Raw genomic sequence first — 25,304 nt, 5'->3', positions numbered from 1 at the left:
TCCACAAGGGAAGATTTATGGGAGATGATGGAATGATTAATGGGGTTTCTATCGGTTTGTCCTGTGTGCCGGTTCCTACGAAGAGCCTTGGAGCGATTTTTGTGCATATAATAAGCGTAGATAACTCAGGAAGCCCATGTCGAAAGTTGCGGTATTGTGGGTGAATGCCAAATTCATCTTTCCCTTTGTGTGGTTCCTCTTGCTGTGCTATTATCATCTGGTCATGTTGCCTGTCGCAGAGCGTTATCTATCTTAGGCGTCACCACTCTATTCGAGTGTCGTCCAGCCGTGTCAATCAATCGACCGTTGGCAGTTTTTGCGTACATTTGTTAGCGAACAAATTAGCCAAACATGGAGTTATGAGTGATTTGCATGTAAGTAGAAAAAGCTTTCTCGGGGATGTAGAGGTAGCGAGTAGTGAGTTCAATGTGCTAACTGAGCTGTCGATCGTCGAACGGTGATATCATCGGAAAACGTAAAGAATGTTTCAACTTTTCATCGACCGGAGGGCAGCAACACCGTCACCTCTACTAACTTTTCATAAAATATATAAAGTTAAAAGTTAGAAGTATTTTTTTTATCCTGTAATCTCGATCACATCAAACGAATTTACTACGCAAACACCCGAAAATAGAATAATCTTTTCTACTTCGGTACTTCGTATTATGAAATTATTAATTCATCTTATGCTCCAGCGCATTCGGTGGTCTGCTTTGCGTTGCTACCTTTGACGTCACTGTAGCCACCTTCTGGCAGCCAACCAAAATACTTAGTCGCGACCCGACTAATGATACACTATAACTCAATCAGATTCCAAACTCCCTTCCCAATTTGGTTCCACACTTTAGAGAGGGTGTTGCGACTCGTTATCTTTTATTGATCATGCAGACTTAGCCCTGCTCCGGTTCGGTGCGGTGTTTGCGGTTTATAATTTAAAGTCCAAATTTGTGGACGAACAGTAACAAAAAATCCGTCAATTGAGCAAACTGACAGTTCCATTTGGCGATCTGAAAGGCAACGGCGGGACACGATTCTAACCTTCGACAGTGGGAGAATCGTACAAAAAAGGGGAACCTCATGTGCTGGATACAAAGGCAGGAATTTGGAGAAAACGCAGTGAACAGAATGGAGTAGGTGATTATTTTCACATTAGCTCTGACTGGCATTTCGGTTTTTTGAGCACTTTCCTTTTGTAAACCCCACGAAATGACGTGCCGTTCAATGAAGTCAGCAGATTAGGGTCCCGCAATGCTTTGCAGACTTAGACTTCAACAAGCTGCACATACCTTGCGCCTTCATTCATTTCGGCACAGCATCGTGCTTTTGCGGTTTTAAATAGACGACATTCGGTGGGAAGGATACGATTTAATCGTTTAAGCTTAATGTTGTGGTTTCATGCTTGTATCGTTAGGCGAGTGGTGTTGGATGTATGGAGGAAAGCGAACAATGGTTGTTTTCTTTGTTGGTATTGTTTGACACGTTTGTTAGTTCAGCAGTGCATAATGAAGACATTAGATGTGTGACCTTACAACACATTTCTTGGGAGCTGATTAATGTTCCCTCTGATTGCACGCTGGTCTGGCAGAAAGCTTAACTAGAAGCTATAATAATTGATTATTATTCGAGGGTCTGTCCGAAAGAAAGTGAAGTATTTAAATTTGAGCGGTACGAAAAAGATGGTAGAAGTTTAATCAGCATCTTCCTAGCCAAAATGAAGACATCACAAACTACGACAGGTTGTCTTGTTCTTTTACAACAAAAAAGAAACCGAACGTGAGGCAAAAATCCAGCAGTAGCTGCACTCCTATCGCTATTATAGATTTGCAAGCGTGTCGCTGTATCCTGCACGCGAATCAGGTTGAAGATACGAGCGAAGTTCAGGGTCAATTTGTTCCGTGACCAGCAACCAGGTCAAACAGTTTTTTTTTCATGTGAATCAAGACGGCTTTAAGAGTGTAACGATCCGTACATTTGAACAGCGCAAATGTTGAATGAAAGCTCGCACGTGTTTGCTACGATGCCACGAGACCATTCGCAAGAGCGCAAGTTGCGTGGCCAGAAGCGTGTGTCCATGAAGGTTTACCACGCGTCGATCAATAAATGCGCTTTGAAATGCGCACGTGCTAAGCGGATTGGTGACTCGAAAGGACAATATAATTTAACATTCCAAAGCATGTTCGGCTCGTGGACAGCATTGCTAGCAACAAATGGTAACAAATGGTAACACATGTATAGCAAAAGCGCCGCATGTGCATGTGGAAAGCGTTCAGAATGATTATGTATGTGCTGTGAAGTGTGCAAGTGGATTTGACGGGAGGGAAAAGCAACAATATGTTACATCGTAACGTGCGGTGAAGCTTGAACCTTGAAAACTTCTCATACACATCTTAAACGATCCTATGTTGTCATCAGTGCATCCATTAAGTGCAGTAATAGCTTAGTTTATTGTTTTGCATTATATTTTATTTATTCCACAAATAATGTGTGATCCTGCGGTTATCTAATACGGTAGTGCGCAAGTTCAGCCAAGCCGGTAGAGTTGTTCACAACCTTCCACAAAGAAAAAACAAAATAAAACAGCCTAAAATTTACCTTGCACCAGTAATATTCGTGCTCGATATCATGCACACACACACGCACACTTACATACACACACACACACTTACACACTAAAACCAGACCTTAAACTAGCGAATACTTGTGTTTAACGACCCGAAACGTCGTGGCTTATCTGTAAGGTTTTGTTCGCTTTTGTACAGAGGGCTTAGTTTACGAAGGGGCGTCCTATACCGGAAAGCAGTCGGTAGCGGATGTCGGTCAGTCTTAAAGGTATGGAAATGGAGAAGGCTAAAGAATCTTCCTTGCGGTGAGAAGCGGCTTTTTTTTCCAAAAAAATATTTTTCTACTTCTATAAAGCAAGCATGAGCACTGGTATAAAGTGAGCACTTTGGTATAAAAATGAAAACGATTGTATTGCAGTTTAACATTATAACACTCAGCAGAAAGCTTTATCGTATGCAGACATTGGAGTCATCAAGCACAAACGTTATTAATAATGATGTCTGATTTTAAGAAAGGGTATGTAAATTTCCTAGCAGATTCTTGCGCTTCACCAGCTTTAACAGATGTCTTGGATTATCACAGCTATTCCGAACGTGAGTTTATCGGTTCTCATCCGGGCTCTTCATGACGGTGGCATCCGGTGCACCAGCCAGTGTGGGTGACGATGGTGCTACCTGTGTGCCGATAGGTTCCGAAGCCGTGTGGACTTCATTGATGGAAGGTTTCCGTGCTCTAGGCTCAATCAACTCTTTAAGTGCTACCCCTGTAGGTAGCTCTACCAGCACGCAAAGAAACGCTCCTAGGATATAGCTGAAAAAGAGCACCTCAACTGTGTAGCCTGTAACAATCTGCTCGTTGCTGAAGATGGGCGCCTTTTCCCTACCATAAACCTGTACTATAACGGTAAAGTGAATGAGATACACACTGTAGCCCAGTTTGCCGAGCACACGAAAGATCGGATGGCTGAGCGTCATCTTGATCCAGTTGTTTCGGTGCAGTAGAGCTAACGCTAGCAGCAGCACAGTGTTGAACAATCCCCAGCTCAGCTTGAAGGCGCTTGCGTACGCGGCAAGACAGATAGCGGGAAGCCAGGATAGATTCGACACCACCCAGGACACGGTGGCCATGCAAAACACGTACAAAAGTCCACTGAACTGAGCCAACTGGCGGAATGCAGCAACCTTAAACAGCTCCTTCCTTTGGTCCCGATAGTGGTGATAAACGATGCCGGCAAGCATGCCGAAGAAGTAAATTCCCGTGTTCTGATGGAATGGGAAGTAGAGTACGCTCTGGAAGTTTTGGCCCCGAATGTACTGTTCCGCGTCCTTCATATCAACCGTCATGACGGGAGTGATATTGGACATCAGATAGGCCACTGCAGGAACGATCACGCTGTAGAGGAAGATTGCACCAAAGATGTATCTTCTGGTGGAAGGCCAGCGCCAGAAAATCATCATTATCATCATGCCAAAGATGAACAGCTGCAGATCTGTTGCAAGGTACCATGATGGTATAAAGCACTGCAGATAAGAATGAGAATAAGATAAGTAGGCTTTAGTCTTTCACGCTTAGCATAAGTTAAGTTCCTTTGTGTTTCACACCTACCGGATTATCCCAACCGATATAGTTGTTGACGAACAGCAAGTTCATCCACCATCGCTGTTGACAGTTTTCGGCCGACTCGCCAATAAACTGTTGCCCGAACGGTCCATCGATCAGGTGCCGCAAAACTGATGCTTCGAGCAGAATCATGAACGCATACGTTGGAACCAATCGGCAAAGTCGATTCAGCAGTCGCTCACCAAAGTACGACAGGCGGAATGTTGGATGTTTGCGTATATGATCGAGAAAGTTGATCGTCATCAGCATACCACCGATGGTGAAGAACGTTTGTACGTAGTTTTGAAACTCGGCGATAAACGTTTGCAGCGATGCACCATGCTGAAGCTGTTCCAGATACTCGGGATTACGCTGTGGGATCTTCAGGTGGGCAATGGTTACGTGCAAGAAGATGACACGCAACGTTTGTACGAAGCGGAACGCTTCGAAGCATGCAAGATCGATTCGGGTCTGTGTGTGGATTGGTTCCTTCAGTCTACGGATGTTGCGAGGAAATGAGAACGCTGTTAGAAGCCGCTGATGGGCTTGCTTGGAGCTGCGTGTGAAGTAATCTTCGGGAAACTTTTGTTTGGCCTGCTGGTGTAGGTCGTACACGGTGGAAGCTACCACGAGTACGATTATTGCGGCCGCTAGTACGAGAAACATCACATCGAGCCAATCTGTACGGGAGAAGAACAGGTGTATTATGGAGGAGAAAAAAAGCGATCATGAAAAGGTAGTACGCATGATCGGTAGAAGCTATGCATGTTTAAGATGATTGAAGCGAAGTTTGAAGTGTGTTAAATCATGAATTGATGTAAGGCATGAATGAGACGTTTTGACGGTAGAATGTTATAGCATGATAAATAAAGAAAATTTGAAGATTTGAAACTATCCATACCATAGGGGATATTTTCTGTATCACGTGCGTAACAGTGCTGAATACGCAGTTCGGACGATACAATCAGATTGTAGTTGGGCGTTATCTCTGCGCTTATGCAGCGATGAATCATTTGCTCGCGCGAAAGCCGATCCATTCCACTTTCGGTCGCATTTTGTATGATAGCATCGTGACACTTTGGTACGCATATGCCCCGCTCCAGCACCGAATGATCGTAGTGGTGATAATCACTAGAAAAATACTAGCATTCCCACCCAACAGCCCAATTTCTATATCAGTAAACTTGTCTGATTTTTTAGGCAACTTTTTGCAATGTTCTGCCAATGAGTGTTACTCACACTGATATTCCGCCATAGATCGGATGACTCATCCGGTGCTAGCGGTGCCTTTACGATGCAATAAACGTACTCATCCTGGTACCATCGGCGGCAATCCTCGAAGTCGTCGTATTCGAACACTGGTGGAAATTTGAGGTACTCTTCCACTAGAACAGAACACAGAACAATAAGAATATAGATTATTCTTTTTTGTTCTATAACACATCACATTTTTCCGACACACTCTCACACATAAATACACTTATTGAGCACTTACTTTGAAATGTTTCAGCAAACGAGTTTCCTGCTGCAACCAGGCTGGACACTAGCCACGCACCGTGGAGTGCAAATAAAAATATTACAAAAGCCATTTTGCTTGAAAAATGGATAAATTTTCAGAAATTCTGCTTCTTTTCCACTGAATAAAAGACAGATACAGCCAACACGAACTTTTCCAGCGCAACACACTGTACGTTCACTTCAACACTTGATCTACACTTTGAAGAAGTTTTATACTTTTATCACACTTTTACTTACTAATTTTAATACACTTGCCCTTGTAGTAGTTTTGCTAGCACTGGAAGAAGCTTTAATTGATAGTACTGCGCATTTCACACACAAAATCACCGAACACTCACTTAACGATCGTTTGGAAAGGAGCTTTTTTCACATCAAAGTGTGTATACTTTTTGTAATTCTTCTGACAAGCGTTTCATACGCGCAACCATCACGGCGCAGTACAATCACTGGCGATCGTCATTTTCACTGCCGGATATCGACGGCTCACAATATTGGTCGTTGCCAAACACTTTACGTATGAGCCCGTACGCAAACGAAGAGCTAAAAGCTAAGCTGATGGTGCTAGATTGGGGCGACGTGTTGAAAGAAGATAATAAAAAAGAGATCAGCATACATGTACACGAGACACACAACTTGAGGAAAGTATGACGCAAATTATACAACGTTTCGGGGTGTGTCCAAGGTGGTGGCACGATAGTAAGGATTGTGATAAGGCAGAAGAAAGCGTAAATTGTGCTTCAAAGAAACGCCATAAGGTTTGGGAACTTTCGGCACAAAAAGGCATGTAATTGGTTTCAAAACAGAACAAAACTTTTTCTAACATTACCAGCACTTGTATGAGCTTGTATTATTTTCCTCTATCTCAATATTTTAGCCATACTCTACGAGACAAAAGAAAATCATTTCTTTAACGACTGTATATTGTGTGCAGCTCAAAGTTGTTGACCGAATCGAAATCGGCATGAACACCTCCTAAACCACCACTTCAGGGACAAGACATGCAAAACGCTTCTCAAATAGTTGGAAAATGCAACACTCAACCATGAGATGAGCCATGCTATAATATGGCACATCTATTTGTTTGTGAATCTTTAGCCTCTAAGGACGCTTGGTTGAAGGCTAGTCTCGCTCGTCTCTATTTAACCCTAAAATAGATGCACCGTTCACAAGGGTTAAATGTTTGCAACATTCTATTGACACAATTCGCTACTGTACACAGCGAAGTTGCATGTTACTAAACTATATCTTCACACCACTGGTTTGTCAATATATTGCTGTTTAATTAGCGATCGTTCCGGGCAAAGAGCTTTAATTGTACGATCGCTTGTTTGCGCCCAGCAACAGCCGCAACATCGGTCATTGAGTTTCAAACATTGTATTTCACATTAGCACGGTAATAGCACCTTATTTGCACTGTCTCTAAGCGCAGCATTTACCGATGGCAGCCAAGATTGCCGCAAACACATCTACGCGAACAAACGGCAACGTTGGCGCATAACGTTTACCGAAGAAAAACAGCAACGAATCACGATCGCGACGGTTGCTTTGCGATTATTTCCACGAAATCGAAGGAAATCAGGTGTTGAACTACCGGCGAAAATTTACCGTGGCCAGAGGTAGAAGTTGAAAGATGTGCACCCGTTCAACGATCACAGTCGACTGCACTGATCGGTCTCAGAACGGTACGCAAAATTAGTTTTCACCGCGAGTGTGTGTGGCTAACCGCGTTCGCATCACCGCGTTCGTCGCCGGATCGGCCGTTGAAGTCTTTCGTCTTATTTTCGGCTGATGCCGTCTAGCGCAGTGCTGTGGAGTTCGTGGGGCGTTGTTTGCTTGTGTGTCGCGACGGCGAGCATAGTGTAGGGGCTTCAGTGATTCAGTACACAGCGATATGGTAGCGGCTCGTTCTATCCTCTTCCTTCTCTTGTACCTTTTTGCACTGCGATCCTATCGTCGCACAAGTGATGCTGCGTCAGGTGGAAGGATGGGACGGTTTTGGTGTTTCGGTTGTATGGATTGGTGCTGCACGAGCAAGCCATAAACGTATTGAAGAAAGCGCTAATCTCAATTATTGCGTCAAGGGCGAGGATTGAGGTCGATCGCAATTGAAGTTATGAATATCATTGACAACATGCTAGCCATTTCCTTCCCCTGGTTCGTGTTTTGGAAGGTGTGGATGATTTTTTTTCCTTTAACGGGTACCACACATTCATACAACCATGGACGAATCGTCTTGTACCAAGGTAAAAAGGCTCCCAATATGATGTAATGAATTGCTTTTTTGTTGTTGCTGTTGGCAATAATTTAGCCTTTCTCTAGACAAATCTTGAGATGCGATTATGCGATTGTGTTTGCCAAAAGTGTGCAGCCCGCTTAATGTTTATTACGTTTTGAAATTGCTTCTATTCGGTCTGCAAATCTCGGACCGAACGCCGGGTGCGCTGAAATAATGAAGCTTCTTTGATGGGCGATCGTCGGAAGTAAAGATTTAATGATCCTATAATGATCTGTTGCTTTATTATCGATTAATACAGTGTTCTGCGAAAATGTGCTTCCATACAGGATGGTAGATTGGGCTGTTAGGTTGGGCAATATCTTGTGAAGAGAGTACTCTTGGTGACGGTGGTAGTGGAAGACAAAATTTGGAGGTAAACAAAAAATAACAATCTTGTCCCCTTGTCCAATGAGCATGATCAAGCTAATCGATTTTTTTTGCTACCCCTTTTGGTTTAGGAATCAGTTAACGTGCAACCTTCCGTTGTTGCTGCGGAACAAGAACAAGTTAGGCTTATAAGGAAACGAAGGAAAAACGTGTAGATAAAACCGATTAAACCGTTGATGCTCAAATGTCATGTTAGTCTGGCGGCTACAGACAGTTGAAGGTCTTCGATTCCCCGAATTGTTACGATGCATTTTACTATAGCTAGGTAGTGAATCATTACAGCAACACCGAGGGTAATTTTTTTTCCACCCCATCCGAAGCGATGATCTTCAAAAATTCGTCTAATGAAGTACTGTCGATGTATGCTTATCAGATGTATTTGTCTGGAAAAAAAGAAGCAGTTATTTGATTTGCCCGAAACAAGCCCTTTCTTATGAATCTGTCAAGCAAAAGTTAAAAACATAGCTCGCATGTGTTTGTGTGAGCGTACACAGTCCTATCGGTCATTGCTTGTACGGGGCAAATGTGGTACAATTTGCAAAACAATCCTGCTAATGAATTGATTTCAACGTTTTCGATTTTTATTCAATGACCGCACAAAAACAGGGTATGAAACTGCATGATCATGGTTCGGCATTTGGTGGTGCGTGCATTGATACATTTTGCCAGTCATGGTAAAAATGGATTAAAACCATTTTCATCTACCGGTGCTCTTGTTTCAATGAACTCTCAAGCAATGCCGCCGCAGTAGCTGACCTTGCTGCAGACGGCGCAAATGCTCTATCTACTGACTTTTAATCTATTTGCGATGTTAATTTTACGAGTTGGCCAGCGCGGAAAACGTAAGCTTGTAGATATTTTTCGTACCGTGGAAGTATCATAGCATCTACGAATAGGAAGCGATCGATCGATCGAAGGTAGCCTATTATCAGCTGAACCGGAGAACCGTTCATTTGCTACGCTTACTAGCTCAATGAGTTGAAATGTCTTCAAGTAGGGATAGCAAACAGTGGTAATTCCTTCCTATTCCCGCCCTTTAATGGCCTGGCCTTGTGCTGATGGCGGGAAGCATGTTTATACGAAGCGGAAAACACGCATTACATCGACTGTTGACCCTGATGACGTCAATGCAGTCGCAATCGTGGTGTTTGCTCGTCTTCGAACCGCTTGTCCACCTATGCACACCTGAATCAGTTTTCAGCGACACTCGTGTAACGGCAGAAGGAAAATGAGTGAAACTCTGTCAACAATTCGGTGGGAATCATTCCCCGCTTAACAGTCGATTTGATTTCGTTTTCTAGCAAGCTGTTCCGGTGAACAGTGCTGAACGCTTTAGGCGCATCTTTACACCATTTCAAGGCGTGTTTGAATATGAAGCGAAAACACGTGAACGCAAGAAATGTTTTTTGTCAAAAAATGTATGGCGGAACCATGTGAGTGTGTGTTTGCCCGATTTGTGCCGTGTGGCGTGTGCCTTCGACACTTGAGACGCGAGACTCTTGGTGAGGAAGGCTTGGCTGGAAGCATGAAGGTGTGGGGCCGAAATTTGTTTTGGCTAAGCTTCATCAAATAGGCAATTAAGTCAATCGTTCGATGATTAAACAAACGACAGACTACGTACAGATGAGCGAAATAGACACAGCTCGGAGTTTGGTTTGATACTTCGACCAGACATAACATTTTCAACGCAAAGACACCTCACCCCTTTAGGCATCTCTTGTCCTCCACGAGAAAAAAGCTTCAATGAAGTATATGCGTGCATTGGTGGGCGTACGATGAATCTTCCGACCTGCACAGACCGTAGTCGAAGGGTTCCTTCGTGAAGAGTCATAACAGTCATAACTGTGTCTGCGGTAGAAACACACGTGTTGGAGGTATAATGCATGCATCACACAAATGGGGGATCCATTTGTTCCAATTAAAAATGGTATGTCAAAGTGATATGTTTTGACGCATTATGAGAAACCGTTTTTAATTTATTCACCACACGAATATCTATTATCTCATCCAAGTGATCTCATCGGGTACCGACAGCAACTTAACTGACCGTAGGAAATTTGAAGAATCGCACCCAAACAGAGACTAGGGTTGATTATACAGTCTCATTTAATGTTCTAGGGTCGACAAGTTAGATTGTCTAGAACAGCTTGCCGGTGCGTGTAGGAATTGATTCGAAGGATAGGTTGTTTTTTAACCTTGGCCACCTTGTTTGCTGGTCAATCATTTTTACTACCTGGAAAAAATCACATAAAACGTGTTATGAGGTTTATTGACCTAATTCAGGGAGATAACATTGGGTGTAAATGAAATTTCCTTCCGTGTTATTGTGTCTTGTGCGTGATTTTGATTAGAATATTGTTTGGAGCGCACAACAACGCAGATATGTTGAAGGTATGGAAGGTATTCAACCTTCCTTTCGAGCGAACTTTGGGTCGCGTGTGTGTCATAAAACATGGCCCCGTTAAGGTGCGTCTGATAATTGCATCCCTTTTTTTTAACGGCATATAATTTCAGCATTTTGGTTTGTAGTTGCCAATTTCTTGTTATGTTCAACAAAAAATTATAGTTGTGAATGTCTGCACCGTTTTCGTGATTTTTGTTTATGGTTTTTTTTAGCGTTGATATCGTCGCACGTGGAATCAGCAGCGCGTGGCGATCATAAAATGAAGTCGCTGTATCGTTGTAAGCTGGTGGAACGATTAGACTTGATCGTTAAAGTCACTCACAGTAATCAATCGGTCGATCAAACTTTATTAATACAAATGTGCGTTAATGGAACATGTTAGTGAAGAGGAGGCACAACTCGGCTCGGAATAACTCTCGTGGGAAATGAAAGAAAAAAGCAACAAATTATGCTACCTATGCTCAAGATCATTGCCATCTCTAAACGTTGAATGGCTGGAAAGGAAGCGCGTGTGGAACAAAAACATATCGTTTCGTGTCGGGCTGTTACAATCGCCGGTTGTGGTAAAAAAAAAACAAAATGTTGCGATTGAAAACAGGCCGAATCTATAAAACGAATCAAAAAGCTCCACGTGCTTGCTATTAACTGCAGCAATTTTTGCTATAAAAGACATGCGCCACTATTTGGTCACCTCGCCGAATAAACCGCGCATTCGACGATAGCTTTGAATTGATACGCAGATTGCAGCTGTGAGCAAATGGTATTTCATCTATTCCCAGCACATTACTTCCGATACGAACTATTTACATTTATGAGGGACTCATAATTCCTTCCCTCAACGCATTGCTATCTCACTATTAGTCACTCGTTTTCCATTTCGGTGCGTTCGCGCGCACTATGGCACATCGGAACGGAGTGCAATCGTGTATTTCTGGTTCGCTGCCATGGGCGTTGCTGACCATCTTAAGGGCGAATACAATGTCCGTAAATTTTGTTTAATTCATTAGTAAAGGGCTGGTCATTAAAAAAAATTATCAGACAAATAACGAGTGTTTTGAATTCGATTAGTAAGGTCTCTTAACAGTGATTGATGCGGTAGGGCCCGAAATCAACACATTGTTGCAGCAACCAGCTCATGGTGCCCTACTAACGATCAAGCGTGAACCAGTGGATGGGTACATCTGTGTATAGTGGAGTCACCTATGACGTTGGCATTGTTTGTTTCATTAGTGAGTTTTCTAGCGTGCGTTTTGGTTTAGTTCTTTCTGTCGCTGGTTGTAAATTGTACCTGGTTAATTGCAGGGTGTTTTTCGTCTGGATGACGTCAAACCGACCAGACAACAGAACTTCCGTTTTGTTGGATGATTCAATTAATTTTTTTGAAAAAGTTTTACTATTTCAAAAAAAGAGTAGACAAACGCTTCAATAGAATAATTTAAAAGAATTAGTGAGAGAAAACATACATTGAAAAATAAAATAATAATTAATTAAGAGAGTTTAAGATCCTTCGAGACTTTCAAAAATTATTGGTCTCAATCAAGGCAAGGCAACACGGCACGATGCTTGCTAATGCATATTAAATTAAGGCAGTAAAAACATATTGTGTTTGACGCAGTTCCGCCAAACAGACCGAAAAGCATTTACCAATTTTACGCGGAACCGTTTTCTAAAAAAGAATTATTATAGGATGTATGCACCGAATCGGTAATTTGCGTCACGGAGCGAAGTTTTCCTCCGACATACCATCGTCAAGCGGATGGAACGGTTGTGTTCGCTTCGGTCGATTGCGATATGATGGTTTCCGTCGTAGTTAGCAATTCTCAAGGGCAAGAATTTTTCTTGTGAAACCGTTTCGCAAACAAATGTTGTTTAGAGTGCGATAGTTACATATGGTGCTGGAGAGTGAGTGTGTGTGTGTGTGTTGGTGGGTGGGTGTCTGTTATCATTGTGGTACTGCGTGAAGAAATCAGAGGACTTGTATCTTTCTGTTTGTACCGGTGGTTTGTGCGTTAAAAGCGTAAACCATTACGTTAAACAGCGTGTGGCTCGTAGTGTTGCGTGCCGTTATATCTACGTGTTACGTATTGCGCCATGCGAGTGAAATAAATTTCTTCTATTTATCTGACATTAACAGTCTGCTAGGTCATGTCTTTCGGCTGCTGTTCGATTTCTTTTTGGGGCCATGTGGTTGAGTTAGCCTTAGCGTACGGATGCAGGGAAATCTGGATGACTCAAGCATGTGGCAGGTATAAAATTTGCTGTAAAGATTTTTTTTTCAATCGAAAACATGTGGTACATCGAACGTTGATTTAGGCTCACATTAACCTGATAATAGCGTCTAATCTAATTGAATGTCAAGTACAGAGAAGCAATTGTCCTCCATAACCTCCGTCGTGCTACAGCTTCTGGTAGCTGTTGCCCATCTACTTCTGTACCTTGTACCTATAGTGACAAATATTGCTACATCGTCCTCATATGTGTAGCCCTTTACAGCAAAAGTGTTGTTTGCTTAATGGTGAGAAACCCTGTGAGAACACGCACAGCTTGACGCACCTACCCCTACAATCGTCTGCTGCCGCATCATCACCCCGCCACATGTGTCTACCGTGGCGTGAAATAAATGAATTTCCAAAGCAACTGGACCGCGAACGCTTCTACTAAGGTTTTCCTGTAGGGTTTTCAGTTTTGGTAAACAGATTACTGCTCATAAGCGAAAATGATTATCACATGTCTGTCCGGAAGCTTTGAATCCTACTTTCGGTAAGATTATGTACTTTCCCGTTTCGTAGTCTTTCTGCGGTCGGTGAGCAGCTCTAATATCGCATCTTTTCGGATTGCGCGACTCCGAATAGTGGCGAATAGTGGGGAAAACTTTGCGAAAACAATTTAACCTTCAAACCTTCGCCGAATTCATCCCGAAGCGATTGTTGTAGGGACGGTTAGCTCCTACCCGCCTGCTCCACTAAACCCCCCCCCCCCAATGTATCAAGAACAACTGGGTACACTGGTGAACCGAAGTGCATACATATGTACAAACACGCGCCAGTTACAATAAGGCCAGTGCCAGGTTACGGGTGTGCCGTAGAGGACTCTTGAGCTTCCTCTCGAGTAGACACCAACAAAACACTAAGAACCCATTAACGAGTATCTAATTTTCTTATACTCTTGCTGCGCCGCTCCTGCCATCCATCCCGGCCCTCCGAAACACCCCCTAAAATACACGCTTGAAGGACTTCCGACGAAAGAGCTGGACCGGAAGAATAGCACCTCATGCATGTGTAGGATGAAGCTGGTACGGTGTACGGTGGGATTTGTCTTTTGTTGAACCGTGGATACAATCCGGCTTTCTGTGTACTTTGTTGAATGGAAGGGTGTGAGCCTGAAATTTTGCCACTACACTATACAGCCGCCCTGTGTTGTGTGTGTTGACCGGGTTTCGGGATACGAAGCAAGGGCCAAAGCCTTGTCACAAATCCGTAAAGGATGCCCAGCACGGATCGATCAGCATCTGTGAAGTGTTGGTGCATTTTCTCATCGAATGGGTATTTGGGCCTAATGAGGAAAACCAGGGTCATGCAAAAGGGGAAACAGAAGGTGGAGAAAACCCTTTTTCTCGGGCCGTTGAACATTCAGGACGCGTTTGATGATTATTGTTTTCGTTTGCCATTATCCCAATAGGGTTTGGACAGATTTGTGTAATTATTTGTTGAAACTCGTTCTCGGGCTGTACAAGTGCTGCAAGGAAAGATGAAAAATCCCATCCCATAATGGCGGATTGTTTTGGTTTTGTGCTTTATTTACCCATGTCCCTGTACGATGGAGGTCATGGGACGTGTGTTGTTTGTGCGCGTGTGAAATACTCACACAAACTTGCTGAGCCTTCTGTGTGTGCATTTTTTTTGCATATGCTTTTAAATATATCTAACGAAAAATACTTACAAAAACCGAGGAAAAGAATGTGTTTGGATTTAAATTGAGCATTTCTCGTCCTGCTCGAATGAAAATCCTTTTTCCTGTGTTTTATGTGTGGGTGTGTGTATGTGTGTGTAATACACGGTGCAATTATTTCTGCTTTCTCTTCGATACGACCACCATTATTCGTATTGCAGCGCTGTTCGCTAACGAGCACTCATTTGCAGGCAGTGACCGTAAAACGTTTGGCATTATTTACGAGCACTGCTCTTTTGATGGGCGTTCTGGCGAGTCAAGAAAATGGTAGCTTTCCACGTGCGGAAAGCGATTCGGCAAGGAATGTATTCTTGATAGAAGCGATCCTACATTGCGCAAGAGCTGTTGGTGCTTTAATCCTACAGCCATAGTGTTGTCGGCTTTAGGCTTTCTCCGGGAGAAGATGGCTTTGAGATTTTTCATTTTTTATTCAAACCAATCTAGCAAAATTTGCTTTTGAGTTTAGTATTCCGACCGAGCGTTTTGTGTAGTTCCGTGCGATGCTACATAGAGACATGTTTCACATGCTTCATAGAGTTGATGTGAGCATTTTTATGCATTAAAAATGGGCTCACACTTTGTGACTCTCGTAAAACCGTATGGCAGCTGGTCTCTTTTCGATATCGACTTTGTCGAACTGGTAACGAGCGGTGAGGAAGAGTTTGTACAAGAGCGGCGTTTAGAACCGTTAAACATTTTCTTATTCATGTACAGTTTTTCATAATGTTTCGATGCGATAAGACAAGTTTAATATTGCGAAATGATAAATGAAAAAGAATATAATATTTTAGTTGTGTGCGCATACTTGTTCCATTTTGTGTGACTAAAATATCTACTCTTTTTTACCAAACACACACCTTCCATGCCCACCAACCAACCCACTGGGACATGTCGGTAGGGTGTTAAAACCACGCAAACTCATCAGTGTAACGAACAAGCTTCTGGCCGGTTATGGTAAAATGGCGCGATGCAGCCGGTCGTTGGTTTGGTGAAGGTAGCGTACTGTTTTGCATTTTTGTAGCAAAAAAGCAGCCATTTACAGTGACGAACTTTTACGGTAAATTTAATGCAGCTGGGAAAAAGCTCACATACAGCGTGGGTCGGCACAAAAATGGGCCAAAAAAATGGGCAAACAGGAAGTGGTTAAAGGATGAAAAAATATTCATGAGATCATACGGTAGTAATCTCTCTTGCCGATAGATTATTAGCCTTACTAGAGCCGGATGAAAAGGTACGAAGTGAGACAGTTGACGTTCGCATTGAAGAGCTGTCGTGAAGCACGAGGTTTGTTGTTCGATGAAAATATTTGGAGAGCAAATTTTTTCCAGGATTTGCATGGCTTCTTGTTGGTCTGTAAGAGTAATATTTGCATTTATGGTTCCATCGCTTGGAGGCACTATGATGCGGCAATAAGGCTAAGAGTAATCAAATCGAGCTCATCAGAGTAAGACAAAATTGGAGATGAGTATAAAAAAAAAGTGAGTGAAGCGCACGAATTTATCGATCGATTACCATCTCTGTGCGAAATGCCACGAAGCATTTGTTTTGTGCCGTTCATTGTTCATTGCAGTCCGATGGTGAATTGTGTGTTTATTTATTTATATTTGGTTGTTCTTTTTTCTTCAACATTAAACACATCTTTGATTGATTGAGCTAAAGGTTCGGCGCGGGTTATTGATTTTTATCTCCAGCACCGTGGGGAGGTTTTCATTTCTAACGGCCCCAAAGAGCTCGGTCGTTATTTTGGGCAGTTTTGATTGATAGCCTCTCGTACGTCTCGTAAGTTGGACGCTGATTGATCGAGAACACGGATCGGCACATCGGAATCGTCAGCCCCGGAAGCGGAACAGTGTACAAAAGGGTGTGCTTTCCTGTGCCCCGGGTACGCTTACTGGAACCGAACGGCTAGTGTATTGGTTCTTCATTTGTTGAACCATTCTGTCATCATTTATCAACCATTTCCTAGTGTAAATTACCCAGTACGAGAAGGACAGTATGTCACACTGCATGACCGTACTGTTGGTACGGATTGCTCTGTGACAGTGCAATCCGACAATTCCGGCAGCTTGTGATGAATATTTCATCAGTCTCAAGATGCACTTCATCGAGCGTAAAGCGTGCGAAGTAAGGAAAGGTCGCTCGTGCGAGAAACTCGTCTGCAAACCCTTTGCACTACACATTGGGTTCGCTTTCGAAAATGCATGCTTGCGCGTCTTTGCGTCGTTGCTGTTGTTTCATTAGGATTCGGAATGGTTCTTTACAACAGATCGTTTGACCAAATCCAACGGGTACACGTTCAACCAACGAACCGAAAGCTAATCCATCCAAGGAACTAACTGTCTGTTAGGGTGCGCTTCGTCGTCGAAGTCGTCGACGTAACGGCTTGGCTCATCAAAGTTTTTCGATAGTCGTCTAGCTCGTGGAACTGGATATGGAGAATGCGGATCGAAGATTTTACTCCTATTTTACTACTTCGCATACAGGAGGTGTGCAAAATTGAAAAAGTTTTGATTGCATTCCGCTCCTACAGCATCAATGTCGCTACGGGATGTGTGCTGAAGTTTTGGATAAGTCTAATATGGCCTCAACTTTAGGCGGTTTTTTTTCCAGTTGCGCAGTTTGGTGCGCTCTTTCGAAGTCGGTTGATGACTTCTGGCATCGAATGATGGTGCACTGGCTGGCACTGGCTTATGTGTGCACCATAAGGAGCAGAATTTTCCTACCCATCATCCCAACGCGTCGGAAGAGGGTGCACTTGACAGCTGTACTACATTTCGTGACTGACAATGAGATGAAACGTTGGGCGGACAGAAAAAAAAAAACTGAAACGCTCCGGAATACCCATGGAACTGCACCATTTAGCACCACAGCAAAGGGTCAATATGTCAAGCGTTGTGATGTGCGAACGGAAATTGTGTTCGTACCAACCTCGTGACCGTGCGGTTAATTAAATCGATCGCTCACAGTGACGCTCCTTGACATACATCATCCGTGCAGGCCCGGTTGGCCCTTTTTGTGTTTGTCGGAAAACTGCAAGCGGAGAAGAATGTCAAGTGGACGATTGAATACTAGCGGTCAGATGAGAGCGGTAGAATGACAGTTTGAATACACATCCACACGATGTGATGCTTCTTGAACCGTCCATGCAATTCAGATCTGGCGCTATAGGGAAGTGGTGTTAAGTAGTGTATGATGATGCAATGAAAAAATAATGTAAAGCTTATCCACAATGGTTTCACATCATCCCGATGGTGACAGAGGTTTGCAAATCAAAAACTTTTGCTTGGCTTGTAAAAAAAACGGCAACTGTTTAATTAAGTTTGTCCGTACGTAACTTTTCAAAAGATAAAATGATTAAAATGAAATCTACAGCTTTACTTCCAAAAGTTAATCTTTTTTACTCTTCCGTTTATGTGTTTGTGATGTAATGTAACTCGAAATCCGTACGAAAGAATTCTTTTCTTCGAACCGTCACAAATTCTTAACTGGGATGTGTTTGAGTTCCGGAAAAGGATTTTTTCTTTCTTCCTTTTCCAGCTGCAAAGTGGTTTCAGAAAGTAAACTCAGTGCCCGTCGTCGTTAGAGTAAAAATAAATTCCTAAGACAATAATAAGATACTCAAAACAACATTTGTACGGCAAAAGAAGCTTCCATTCGCAATGCAATACAACGCACAAAAGGATTCGTCAAAAGTGCACAGAAAGAAGCTTTCAAGCGAGCAAGTTCGATTTTCCATTTTTTTGGCATTTCCAAAGAATTCTTGCTTTTTCTTCCTCTCGCTTTCCCTTTCTGTCGCCGTTTCTTTCCTTCTTTGGGTTTTCTTCTCAAAAAAAAAAAACGGGCTTTTGATAAAGAAATGTTGAATGGCGTTTTTCATGCTTTTCATGCTGGTGAACCTTGGCAAGGGAAGTCAATCCTTGTGGCCGTGTGTTTTGGGACGAACAGCGGTGTGCGCGGTGAGTGCGAAAGAAAAACAATTTTCTTATACTCCGATTCTTCCGTTCACTAGTGGCGCTTGGCCGTATCGCTATGGCACGGAACAGAAACCCGTTCAGCCATGTAAATTTAATTCCATGAAAATAGTCCCCAAAGCGGGTCGGGTCGTGTTGGCGGGGATGGTTTTTTTTATCCTCCTTTTTTTGGAAGGTAAACTCAATTGTATTTGTGTTTGTAGTAAAAAAAGAAGAAAAAAAAAACATAGGCAATACAGAACTGGCTGTGAATGATGGCATTTTTTTTCCTGCAACAACATGAAGACCAATAAATAATGCACCAACCTTCCGGGCTTCCTACTAGGACGAATGCAATTGCATTTCGAGGAATGAAATGGACGCTAGTTTGCCGTACGGGCTCGAGTCGTCAAATTGGTTTGTTGCCTGATTATTGTGCTGATTGTGTTGAGGTGACCTGCTTTTACAGTCAAGGTCTTTATGCTTTAGGTTTCTTTGCTATTCTTTACATACCAAGGAGAAAATGTCATTCTCAAAGGATAGTTATTTTTCTTACTTTCTTCCGTTTAACTTTTTTTTTTGAAGTATAGAAAACCCTCAACTAATGTCAGCACTGCTTGCCTTTCAGCTACAAACAAAATGAAACGATGTTGCCGTTTTATGGTAGAGGAGGGAAAAAAAATCTGTCCGCTTTAAGGCAGACACATTCTTTTCAAAATTGTGTACGACAGCAGAGCACCAAGCGCCCAAATCGTTGACGCTTTCGGTTGTGTTTTTTCTTTCATTTTCAAATATTCTTCAACCCCCTCGCCGACGATACCGACCAAAAGCAATTCCAATGGCCCATGCCTACCGCCAACTTGGTGAGGCAGAAGGATGTAAATGCTTTTTTTGTTGTTGTTGCATCGTCCCATTTGCTTATCGGAAATGATTGGAAAATGGAAAATTTGCGTGGAAAAACCGTTGGCGCTTACCGACGGCTGAAAGAAGCGAAGCAAAGCACGTGAATTGGAATTTTCCACTTTGGGGAGAAACACGGCAAGCGAAACCGGAAGCCTGTAACACCAAGGATGAGCTAATCAATATGAAAATGCAAAATACGAGATTGTGAACCTGAACCGCAGGCAAATCGCCGATATGTTTCGCCCGGTTTGCAGGACAACATTGAGGATTGGGGGTGAGAACTAATTTCATTTATTGGAATTGAGTTGCATTTTTAAGCGCTCGCTGCATGGTAGGGCAAACGTCGGAATTGCAACGATTGCGATACGGGTGGAATAATAAATAAATGAAAAACAGGATGATTTTGGGTGATAATTTCTGAAGGTTGGAAAAGGTGTATTAAAATTTGATTAAATCCCAAAACAAAACCATCTGTTGTGAGGGAATTTTTTGCAAAAAATCGATAAAAAATATGAAATTGACAAACATATTATCCCATTACTCAAATAATCACCAAAATATGTAGGTGAAAAAAAATCCCACCTTTTACGCAACCAATCCGGATGTTGGTGCGTCGGTACTGAGCCAATAAGAGCACCCTCTTCAAAACACTCAAAGCTCAAAGCCAAAGCTAATGAGTCGCTCGTAAAAGTGCAGCGGGATTGGTCCATTTTGTTCGCGTTGGTTTTGCAAATATGCGAATGTTCCACTGATATTACAACCGTGCACAATAAAAGGAATTGAAAGTTTTCCGAGGCTTTCCGAGCTTATAGTAAGAGCTTACATTGTAGGCTATCTTTATTGCACATTTCCACGAAAACAAAAATCAATTAAATGAAATCCTAGTCCTACTACGCATAGTGCTGCCTGAGTTCCCGTATGCTCGGCCACCTAAGGATCCAGGTATTTGTATCAGAATGGCTAGTTTGGTACCGTATCTATGTCGATTCTGTATCCATGCAACCATGCCCAGGACAAGAATGTAAAGCATGGAGAAATCCACTTGCTTTCAACCTGACCACTGGCAGCGGAACTTCGTTTGCTTCGACGCAGGTGCTATGCCTTAGCTACTATTGCAATCATTGTGGAAAACGAGAAAAACTCATCACATCCGATCGATTACGGTCGGCCGAAGTAGTGCGGAAGCCATCGTCCCGATAGAAACTATCCGATAACAGTCATCCGTAGTGTACGTTCCGTTTTCGACCATGTTTCAGCACGCTCTACTAGCCGGGCACACCTAATTTGATTAAAGACTTGAAAATGAAAAGATAATTGCTTTGTTTGAAAGTCAGTCAGTGCAACAGTGTGTCCGGTTCACCATCCAAAGTATCCGGTGGGAATTGGCCACAGTACATAGCAGCAGCTTTACAGCTGGATGTGCCCATGAGAGGTCTGCAGCATCTCACCGGACTACAGTCTGACTGTCGCTGCACAGCTTCATCCTATAAATCTTTCAGTCTTGCATGTCTGGAGGTCTCGGACGTTACTTCCGCTTGAGCAATACCGCGATGGAGGTGGTGGTAGATCTACTCGTGTGTCATCTACTCGAACCTAGTGGCAGCTTCGCTGATATCAATCAACGACGCCTTGCTTTCGACGGCTTCCACAGCACGATGAAACTGCGCCCGGGACGATGATGATGTTGAAGAGCAGCTGCAGCACAGCTCAGCATTACCCAAGAGCCTAAGCTGGCGTGCACGTGGTGAGCTTAGATTGCAATTTGTTACAGAAAATTAACATCGCTTCGACCGGCGCACATGGTTGCGTGTGTCGTCCGATATACGTACGTGCGTCAGATGCCTTCGAAACAAACACCGAAAACGCGACCAAGCTGTTGTTTCTTGGTGTCTCGTGGCGATGATTAGTGGCAGCCATCAGCTGCACTTGTTTGGGTTTTACTTGATGCGAGAAGACGCTAGCTCGTGACAACATATCCCCCCTCCTTGCCCTAGACAGACTAATTTTCTTCACGCCATGCTCACCTCAGCTCCCGGTTGGGCGGCCGGTACATTATCTCGTGTGTGTGTGTAAAGGCCAAAAAGTCGATCTATCGAACATGGAAGGCTTAATATGCGGGGATTTTTGTTGGACTGGTAGTGTGCGTTGGGCGTTGGGGCTTTTTTGTGTGTCGTCTTTCTTTCTTTCGTTTGACTTTCTGGCTAGTTTCCGTACCATATACCAGTGCCGTTTGACGCACAACGAGTACCTCATCAGGGCGGCTATTCTCCAGGCCAAGATCCGCCTCGGGTGATTTATCACACCTCAACGAACACCACACACACACACACGCACACCGTCCGCAACCGAACGGCAATGAAGGCGTCAAAGTGTTTGATTATCTTTTCAAGATCGGTTACTGACGTCGTGTGTTTGGTGTGTTGGGAGTTTGTTTCGATTTCGGGGGTTCCGTCTGGCCGTCGACGTCGACATCCCCCACCTGTCCGGAGCAATTAGTCGATGTGCCCGATACCGCCCGCTGCCCGGCGTTTGACCGTCTCAAGTGGGAGGTGTGTTCTGAAGATGTCAGCGCTGACTGATTTCAATGGCAGCACGATCACGAAAAGTCCAGTCCAAAGTGGCGGTACGGCAGGTGTAACGCCAATAGTTGTTTTTGGATAAATGGAACGTCTGAGAACGTCTGAGGTGTGTATAAGGTTCGCTAGTACGAATAATTTATCATGTCAAAGTATTTTGTTTGTTTTTCTTTTTTTTGCTCCTTTTCGTATATTCTGCACTTTGCAAACATTATTGTGCCTCCGTCCATGTATGGACTCGGTTCTTTTTTATGTGTTATATTTGGAAGCAAGTTTCCTCCGCTAGACAACAGCACCCATTCCATGGACAACTTCCGCTAGCAATCGCTCCATTTCGTAGCGCCTAATGATCATGCATCAACGTCACATCTGCACGACTGTCTCATTTCTTATCGTAACTAACGCAAAAGTCCTAATTAAAAGAACCTTCAGATGTGTATCAGAAAGTGCACGATAAAGATTCTAAATGTAGTCAACCATCTAAACGATTTCTTTTTGTAACGAATGCTTTGCTGTCGGACAAAATGGTTTTATGGGTTTCCTGATTGAACAGTAAAAGTGTTCGATAATTATGTAAAACTAGACCATAAATTGAAAGATGTAATGCTCCATGGAGATTAAGATACTATATTGCTGATGCTTTCTTACTTACTTACTTATATATGTACTTACTTGTCAAGCGCTACACCCGCTTTGTGGTCTTGGCCTGCCGCAGCAAAATCCGGAACCGCTCAAGGTCCTGCGCCGTCGTCCGCCAATCCGTTATCCCGGCCTTGATGGTGGATGATTCCACGCCATCTTCCCACCTCAATCTGCCCGTGTGGACGGCCTAAAAGGACTTTCTGAGCTGGGTCGTCCATCGGAGCCTGTCGAGCCTAATTCGCTGCACGACGGTGAGGTCGTCATACAGTTCGTACAGCTCGTCGTTGTAGTGGCTCCTCCATTGTCCTTCCACACATACGGGGCCAACAACCCTTCTGAGCATTTTCCTCTCGAACGCTGCTAAGAGGGCTTCGTTTGTTTTGGACAGGGTGCATGTCTCAGAGGCGTATGTGAGTACTGGGACTATTAAGGTGCGATACAGTCCAGCTTCGACCGTAGCGACAGGTTTTTTGAGTTGAGATGTTTTCTCAGGAAGGTAGAATGACCGGCTGGCCGCGCCGGGTGTTTTCCGGGCCGGGCAAGGATGCTAGTCCTTGCGCGCAACTCCGTCTCTATGGTGTTTTCGGTGCTGACTTTTGACTCGAGATAGGTGAATTTCTTAGTAGAACCGCTGGTGGTGACACTATCAATTTAGTCTTTGCCTCGTTAATCTACAACTCGTGGTTTTCTGCCGCCTGCTCGATCCTTTGGTAGGCCTCTGCTACTTGGGATTGCCGCAGACCAATGATGTCTATATCATCAGCGTACGCCAAGATCTGAGTTGACTTATAGAAGATGGTTCTTGAAGTCTCCACCTCCGAGTCACGGATGGCCCTTTCTGGCGCCAAGTTGACTAAGAGACAGGCGAGCCCATCTCCCTGACGCAGGTCTTTGGAGGTAGCAAAGAACCCTGAGAGTTTTCCATCCACCTTCACCTGGCATGTGACGTTGGTCATGGTCATTCTAACAAGCCTGATCAGTTTGGCCACGGTTCCAAAAGAGCTCATGGCCTCGTAAAGTTGTACCCTGGCTATGCTATCATATGCGGCCTTGAAATCTATGAAGAGATGATACGTGTTCAACATTTGCCGCTTGGTGAAGATCTGCTTATGCTCTCTACTAATATCAAATTGGGGTTACTTGGAGCATTTCATGGATTGGAATTTTGCACTCAAAATCAATGAAATCCCACATTACGCGACTTCCTTTCATTCATGAGCAGGACATCAAACGAACATTTTTAATGTTACATTTTATTGTTTAATTAAAAAAATCTAAACTCCTTCAGCTTGTTTTGAGTGCTGTGTTTATCGTATATTTGCAGACAATTTTATTCCAGCTGAAGAACCAATCGAAAGTACGGTCAATATCAGTACCGCACATTGTCGAACCTCCAAAGTAGGTCAGTGATCATAAATTATTGTTTTTCTGGCGCCATCCGAGACGATAAGACAACCATCTTAGACCGTACTTGTCGGCGACTATCGCAGCAGTCAGCTGTGGGTCGGCCTAATGGCCAAGATATTTCCACTCTTCCAAAAAAAAGTAAGAACATGATAGTGGTGCAGTAGAAAATTTCATTGATGACTAGCGTGCGCCATAATGTCTAGACATTTGACGCCTGCCAATGTGATGTGGCGTGTGTTGGTGACATGATGGCACAGTTTGCTTTCGATTTCCGAAACCTTCCAACGGTGCGGTACGGATTCTGTTTTCTTGTGCGTTACTGTTGAAAAGCATCTTTGTTGATCGGCCATCAGCCACAGTGAGGGAGAGAGCTTCTGCAACATGAAAAACATAACACAACAACAACAACAACATGTTTTTGCGATTGTTATTGTGTTTTGTTTTTTTATTTCGTCCGGCAAACTGTGTCAGCAGAAGTTTCGACCGTAAAGCGGATTAGAGTTTTGTTTTGGTCTGGCCTATATTTGTTTTTCTGTTTGCAGTTTACCGAATAGGAGAAAAAAACATTCGTGAATACGGAAGTAATTTCCATAAAAATGGTCACGTTAGGTGGGTTATGAATTTGGATTATACTCACCGTGGCTGGTACGTTGGACTCCATTAGGTAGACACTTTAGTACGAATGGTACCGCAACAAAATTATTATAACTTTTCTTTAAGGTAAACCAACTTACACCCTGGTACGGTCCACAAGAGTGCAAGTTAAATAAATTATGAGGCAAAATATGTACTTAATCTTGCCACACTTAAACAGATGGAACTTTTAAGTAAAAAGGCATTTGTTTGAAGATGGCTTTCTGTTCCTGTTACTGCAAAGCGGAAACAACCCGGCCACACGCAGAGCGACTTTGAAATGCAAACGCATTCGCTACTTGCCGTCAGCGTGCTTCATTCTTGTCCTAGGCTCCCGGCCGTTCCCTGCTCCGCCGAGTCAAATGTAGCATAAACATAAATAAATAACAGCACGCCATTCTTACCCCGTCCTTGGCTGTTCGGTTGGCCAACGTTCAGGTTCAGGAAGGTCAGTTGGTGTTTGGTGCGGGAAAAGCATGGAATAAAATCTACATATTTTG

The 25,304-nt window shown here is 43.4% G+C and overlaps 2 protein-coding genes across 3 annotated transcripts in view; both read right to left on the bottom strand.

The window, feature by feature from the left end:
• Positions 1-3,161: 3,161 nt before the first annotated feature.
• LOC126557851 (nose resistant to fluoxetine protein 6-like) lies at positions 3,162-5,762 on the bottom strand (the record flags this gene model as incomplete). Its single annotated transcript, XM_050213755.1, has 5 exons — positions 3,162-4,082; positions 4,168-4,841; positions 5,063-5,303; positions 5,401-5,546; positions 5,657-5,762. Coding segments are annotated over 5 exons (2,088 nt in total), but the record flags the coding sequence as incomplete, so codon positions are not given.
• Positions 5,763-9,384: 3,622 nt separating this feature from the next.
• Positions 9,385-25,304, bottom strand: part of LOC126557182 (ATP-dependent RNA helicase SUV3 homolog, mitochondrial) — a 304,903-nt gene continuing 288,983 nt past the window's right edge. For both annotated transcript variants that reach the window (XM_050212866.1, XM_050212865.1), the window contains one exon: positions 9,385-9,396. The gene's annotated coding sequence lies outside the window, so the exon portion shown is untranslated. The remainder of the gene's footprint in view (positions 9,397-25,304) is intronic.

This window comes from Anopheles maculipalpis, chromosome 2RL, assembly GCF_943734695.1.
Source record: "Anopheles maculipalpis chromosome 2RL, idAnoMacuDA_375_x, whole genome shotgun sequence".
In the NCBI taxonomy this organism is placed as follows: Eukaryota; Metazoa; Arthropoda; class Insecta; order Diptera; family Culicidae; genus Anopheles; species Anopheles maculipalpis.
The sequence above is the reverse complement of the archived record's forward strand: the minus strand, read 5'-3'. Positions and strand labels throughout refer to the sequence as shown.